Source organism: Stegastes partitus, unplaced genomic scaffold (genome assembly GCF_000690725.1).
Source record: "Stegastes partitus isolate 25-593 unplaced genomic scaffold, Stegastes_partitus-1.0.2 Scaffold125, whole genome shotgun sequence".
Taxonomy (NCBI): domain Eukaryota; kingdom Metazoa; phylum Chordata; class Actinopteri; family Pomacentridae; genus Stegastes; species Stegastes partitus.
In genome coordinates this window covers 545,207-551,437 of record NW_007577856.1, presented here as the reverse complement: position 1 = coordinate 551,437, position 6,231 = coordinate 545,207, and the positions used below count along the sequence as shown (strand labels likewise).

At 42.1% G+C, this 6,231-nt stretch overlaps 1 protein-coding gene across 1 annotated transcript in view; it reads right to left on the bottom strand.

Moving 5' to 3' along the window:
• Nucleotides 1–6,231, bottom strand: part of rttn (rotatin) — a 31,495-nt gene that overhangs the window by 2,817 nt on the left and 22,447 nt on the right. Inside the window, exons 37-42 of the mRNA XM_008278508.1 lie at nucleotides 5,916–6,021; nucleotides 5,559–5,656; nucleotides 5,228–5,305; nucleotides 4,587–4,713; nucleotides 1,184–1,377; nucleotides 508–778 (exon numbers count right to left, since the gene is read on the bottom strand). Of these exons, the coding sequence (XP_008276730.1) occupies nucleotides 508–778; nucleotides 1,184–1,377; nucleotides 4,587–4,713; nucleotides 5,228–5,305; nucleotides 5,559–5,656; nucleotides 5,916–6,021 (874 nt within the window). The remainder of the gene's footprint in view (nucleotides 1–507; nucleotides 779–1,183; nucleotides 1,378–4,586; nucleotides 4,714–5,227; nucleotides 5,306–5,558; nucleotides 5,657–5,915; nucleotides 6,022–6,231) is intronic.

The following is a 6,231-nucleotide window of genomic DNA, read 5'->3' as shown; positions in this document are numbered from 1 at the left end:
CACCAAAAATTTTCACCAGCCGCCACTGATACTAAAGGATTATTTAACATTTTGGTAAACAGACATAAGCCAATTTCACACATGAACTCCAAATCATGTTTGGAGAATCAAGTCTGGAGTTTGTCCAGGGTTTCCCTTTCACACACGTAGAACACGTAGACGGGAGGCTCTCCGCGTCAGACACATGCTCACTTCTGGAAATACTCTGTCTGGTTTCGGCGAGGTGGCTCCTAAGTAGAGCATGCAGGACAAGATACACATCTGCATGCCCCAACAATTTGACTGAACTTTGACCAGAAATACAGCAACACACAGCGCACCGCACTCTTGTTGTGGTCTGTGAATCATCAAGGAAACAAATGGGGGAAGATTCAACTGCTCAGATTTTTACCCTAATTACTGACTTGACACACTTCTGTCAAACCTGCTTTTTTGCACTTTGCTGATTTGACACTTTCGTATTTGTGTGTTGAAGTAATAAATGCGGTTCTTGCTTTCTTTCCATACCGTTTGCGATGACATGCGACTTGTTGGCAGAGCAGAAGCAAAGGTTGTGAAGGGTGAGCAGCGCATGTCGCCGATGTGTTGCCAAGTCTGTTAGCAGTTCCAGGGCTCCGGTCACCCTAAGGATACTCTGCTGGCCATCTTCCGCGCACGAGAGACTGACCAGCAGTCTCAGCCACAGGCCCAGGAGGCTTCCACCGCCACCTAAAGACGCAGCCTTAACACTGGACGCCTTGGGCACTGGCACTGATAGGAAAGCCTGAAGGAAATTATTCTGAGAACGACAGGAAATTAACCAGACAAGACAGAGATGAAAGCTTTAGTCTCATACGAACAAATCATTAAGTGTTGCAGTGAGCACAGCGTAGGTGTGAAGGAGAGATTTTGGACAGGGTAAGTGTGAGAGTAGCTTCTGTCATTTATCACCAGTGCAGTACATTTTTTTGTTCTCTAACACTCTGTCTCACGGAGGTTATATTTACTTGACTTGTGAATTAGTTTTTCACAGTTAGTTGAAAATAAACTTTAAAAACTTTTTAATTAGGGAGGAAAAACCTGATGCTACCCATTCTGAATCATTCATATCTCACAGAAAAACAAACAATATCACTGAGCTATATTAATGCCTTTATTTTTTCGCCGGGATTTGGCACTTGTCTCGCCTGCTAAATTTATGTACCTTTTGCAGGAGGCATCTGCAGTCACGTGAAACGGCCAGGTTTGTCAAGAGAGAGAAAGCCAGATTCTGGATGGGGCTGTTGTCTGAAGCGAGCCCTGAGGACAGCTTCATGACAGAGTGCATCAGAGAGCTGCTGGAGGAGCCTTTAGATCCTGGTACAACACCAGGGCCGTTGCCACAAAGGGAACTGCATGCTGGGAACAGGGAACAACAACCAAAGTACTTGTTTGAATAACATGTTCTTTAAATTTCATATTCTAAAAATAAAAAAAATAAAAAACTGAGGTACCACAAGATTCAGAATAAGTATATGCAAGTCATGCAATCATCTTCCTCCCTCACACACCAACAAATACGCACTCATTCGCATATCTGCCCAAAGTGGGAAAATGTGTGTTGGTTGGAGCTCATTAACTCAGTCGTGTAATGACACAGCAGAGCAGGTCATGGTTCAACTTCTATTTTAAACAATACGTCACTCTAGTGTCCATAAAGTTGATTTTAAAGTATTTTACACATCAGAGTCTGTTTATAGTTGCGGTTTACAAGTCTGTCTGTCAAAAAAGCTGAAATCTGTGACTCTAGAGAAAGCTGTGCAAAATCCCATCAGTTGCCTCAAGGACATCATGTAGGTTGGGGAAGAAATTCGTAGCTTGAAAATGACAATATCTGGGGGTGTAGACAGAAAGAACTGTGCTTACGAGACATCTACAGCCCACTCATCAAAACATACCTGAATCTTGTGGGCTACAATTTGGGTACTGCAGGTTGCATGCTTTGACGAGGCAGAAGAACGCACAGGAAAAAAACAAAGATGGTGCTTCTAGTTATGATGCATCACTTTTGAAAGACTTTTTTTTCCAACTGTCTATTATGAGTCTGACAATGATAAAGTGCAAAACTAAATTGTTGCTTTGATATGATAATCAATTAATAATCATTTCACAAGTGTTCTCCCTGTTGCTACGGCAATCAATCAAGTGTGATGCAAATTAACATGGTTATACTAACGTTAAATACAGAAAATATTTCAGCCTTTTCCACAAAGGACAACAGCAAAATCTAGAGCTGTGGACTGCTGTGGTAGCCAACGTAATAATCCAGCATTCTGATGATTAAATTGGGCAGGTCTTTCTTCTCCTCCCCCAAAAAATGTGTAAACCCAATACTACATATAGTTTACAATCATCATTCCCACCAAGAAAACTGTGGCTTTAAGCAGGTTAAATGCAAACAGTAAGCATCCTTTTAATTCATCTGTTACATGCAGTACATACAGCATTGTTCTCCTAACTATTCTACTCCACTGGTAGCATCAAGAAAAGGCCAACACAGAAACACTATTATTCTTGTTGTTGGAACAGCTTGCTTCTTTCTGTTTATCTTAAAGCCAGCTAGCTGGCCAGACAGCAGCAGCAGCAGTAGCCACAAAAATAACGACCGGCTCGTTGGGCTGCACGGCTGTCTGCTCGCTCCACCTAAACATCTCTGCACAGCTGCATGCAGAGCTTGTTTTGATGTGAAAGCTGTCTAGACAAATGACAGAAATGATGAAGGGCAGTGGAACGCTTGTAAGAAGACAGAATATTTTGTCATAATAGGAGAACAATGAAGACTAAACTGCTGCAAGGAACAAATTAATAAACAAAAACATAGTCATAAAACAGTCTTCACAATGAGTACAGACTTCAAATGGAGAAGTTTCATAGGTTGAATCAGAGAGCTTTAAAAACACCACCGAAAGTTTTCATCTTTTAACTAGCTTTTAATCTTCATTCACCATGAAAGGACTCTGGTGATAATGACAACAACATGCTTCTCTGACTCTGGGAAGGATGAAAATGATTTAGCCTTAGGCTATGACTGCAATTTATTCTTCTGCAAGGTCATTCAGAAATGTAAACACTAATAGATAGCAAACAAATAAGTGATGCAAATAAAATATTGCTGTTTTGGCACAACATTAACATCAGTATAGCTGACGTGACTAATTGCTGAAGCTGTAGATTACATACACAATACAGAAATTAACAAGCTTAAGTCAGAGAGCAATGACAACACATAGTGTCTGATTGATGTTGCTTGTTAGAGAACATGACAGCTTGTTGGTTATGCTAATCCTAGAATGGTAACATACAGCAACAAGCGTATGCTAATGTTTGCCTGAGGTTATCTCAATACCTGTCAAGAAACCTGGTGTATCACGAAATTGACAAGGGAGGTCTGTTTTATAATGAATCTGTTTCTGATATGACTAAAGCATTCCAACTGCTGCCTCAAATCAGATTAATTATTTTGCAACCATGCAATATATAGGACAGATCAGTGAAGAAAATCAAGATGTATTTTCATGTTTTACTGTGTGTCTGTGGGAACAAGGTTTGGGGCTGCTACAAAAATATCTGTGGAAAATATGTGTGGCACAGATGAAAACAACAATCTGACTTGAACTAGCAGTACTAACAAAGCTTTGGATAAAGGAGGTAGACTGGAGATGAAAGATTCAGTAGAAATGTAACAGTCTCATGAGACTGAACGGTAGCCTGAGGGTGTATGGTGTAATACTAAGCCTGGCTGCATGCAGCCTGAACACAACCTGCTGTTCAGTTAACCTTTAGGGAAATACTGTGCCTGACTTCACTGATTTCTGGTGCTTCACAGCTTGAGCTTATGGGGGGTCTAAAGCGAGTGAGTTTAGATCAGAGTGTGCACATGCACCCACCGAGGAACCGGTGCCAATCAAATAGAGATATACACACACACACGCACGCGCATGCACACACACACAGTCAGAAACGTTCATAAGTGTTGTAGATGAAACTTCCTTTTCCTCACTGATGAAACTGATTTCTATTGCACAGCTATGCCAGTCACATATGCATGCACACAGACAAACAGATCAAAGGGACCACTAGCTGTTTATCAAAGTGAAATTTCCCTACTGTTTCCTCCCTATAAATCTTGCCCTTCCTCTACTCACCAAGTTTTTTTTTTGCGTGTGTGTCTTTTGGTTCTCTGATTTCCACATACACGATTTTTGCATTTGCATGATGGAATACCAGTATCTCAGGCAAGACAGAGATGCTCTGTTCTTCCCCACATCAACTCTCACTGGTCTGAAACTGGTTGCCGTACATACAGCAAGACAGCCATGCAGCCAGATCTCTGGATCCTGACACTGTGCCCATTGTGACTGGCAGGCAAGCAGGCGCTGGTCTTATACAGTGAGACACAATGTTGTTCAGTGGTCATTTGAGAGGACAATGGGACTCTTAGTGCGAAGTGTGTGTGACTCAGTCGGATTGCTGACCACAGACAGGCGATGGGCAGGCACGGGCCAGGCACAATGCCTGCACAAACACATAAACATACAGCCGGACAAAACAGACACAAGCATACAGACCTGTTGTGCAGTTGGCCGTATAGACACACAGAAGCTCCAGCGCCGCCTCCATGGTGGGGTTGTCCAGTAGAAGCCAAGGCCAAAGAGCATAGAGTGCCAGTGTTAGGCGGGCATCTGTGGCCACCACCTCCACACACAAATACAAATAGATTATACGTGCACACACACACACACACACACTCAAAAACATGCACTTGTATGGGAACAAGCACACATCCAGACTTGTACAGGATTGCACAGGCACACTTGCTAATAACATACATTAGAGATGACCTGATTTATACAACAGCACCGACACAGACGGCAGTAATCAACATAAAATGCCTCAGTATTTTCTTAAGTGTGCAGGAAAACATACGGGGAGGGGAATAATGGCAGGGTAAACATTGCAGTAGAGCACTTCCTGGCTTTTTAGTCCGAGGTAACCACCAGTGACTGAAAGGCCACTTAGAAAATGAAAACCAGCTAATATGCTCCATAAGTAATGCCATTACAGGGTTTAAGAAGCTAAACTTGCTGAGATGTTAGCAGGGCCATGCACATTTAGGCGAATCTCATTTACAGGCACAGCACTGGTACTCTGAGGTTCCATTAAAAACCAATTAGCAGTGGGGAATTAAAAGGCAGGCACAGAGGCTCACTTTGCATTCATCGTTGCAGTAAAGAGCACTCCGCAGGATCTCCACAGTCAGCTTGACTTCCTTTAAATAGCCCTCTTCCTGGTAATATGGAAAAACAAAACAAAGACCAATATGTTTAATTGTTCCAAGTTAAAAACAGCCTTTACTGCACACATTACAAACTTGACAAGACGAGCAAGAGGACTTTCTGCTGAGAACTACAGCACATATTCATAATATTTATCCAAAAACTCATTCATGTTGAATTCAGTTTGTTATTCTACCCAAAGGGGAAAAAAACAGGCAGCAGCGAAATGCTGAGATTGGAAATTTCCAGCCAGCCTTTACTCACCTTCTTGCGGTGAGAAGCCTTGCCGGGTCGGACTGACTCCAGTTGGAGCTGGGACTGAATTTGCTTCATTTGCTCTACACAGCTGTCAATTAACCCGGCTAAAACACAAGACAGTCAGAGGTTGAAACTAGGTTGAAATGATACAGGTATAGTTGTTTCAACTTAAATTTACTTGACAAATGAACAGAAATACTTCTCAGGGATGGAGACTTGGTCGAAAGATGAACTTTAGACATTTTCCCAACAGATGCATATAGAGATGGGGTTTTAAAATGTAGGTTAACACAAAGAAACCACTACACGTGCAGTACACAGTAGATTGTGGGTCTAGCTCTTGCATGAGGTTTGCAGAATTACCTTTGGCTGCATAATTTTGAGCTGTGGGACTGCAAGCTAGCAGTGTCATCAGAGCTCTCGCTGTAAGCTTCTTTAGAGGGTCCTGAAAGGTCCTCTTCTCAAAACTCTGACATCAACAGTCAAAGGGGGACGGAGTGATTATTCCACATTATCCACAAAGATAACAAACATTTTTTTAATTTTGAAATTTGGCCGTGAACACAGACAGTATGGATTATAAACACATAGTTAGATTTTGTCAATAATAGTTCCCACTGAAGAATCCTGGGATTGCCAACACCTCTGAGGGCCATGCAGAGACAATCATGTGTCTGCA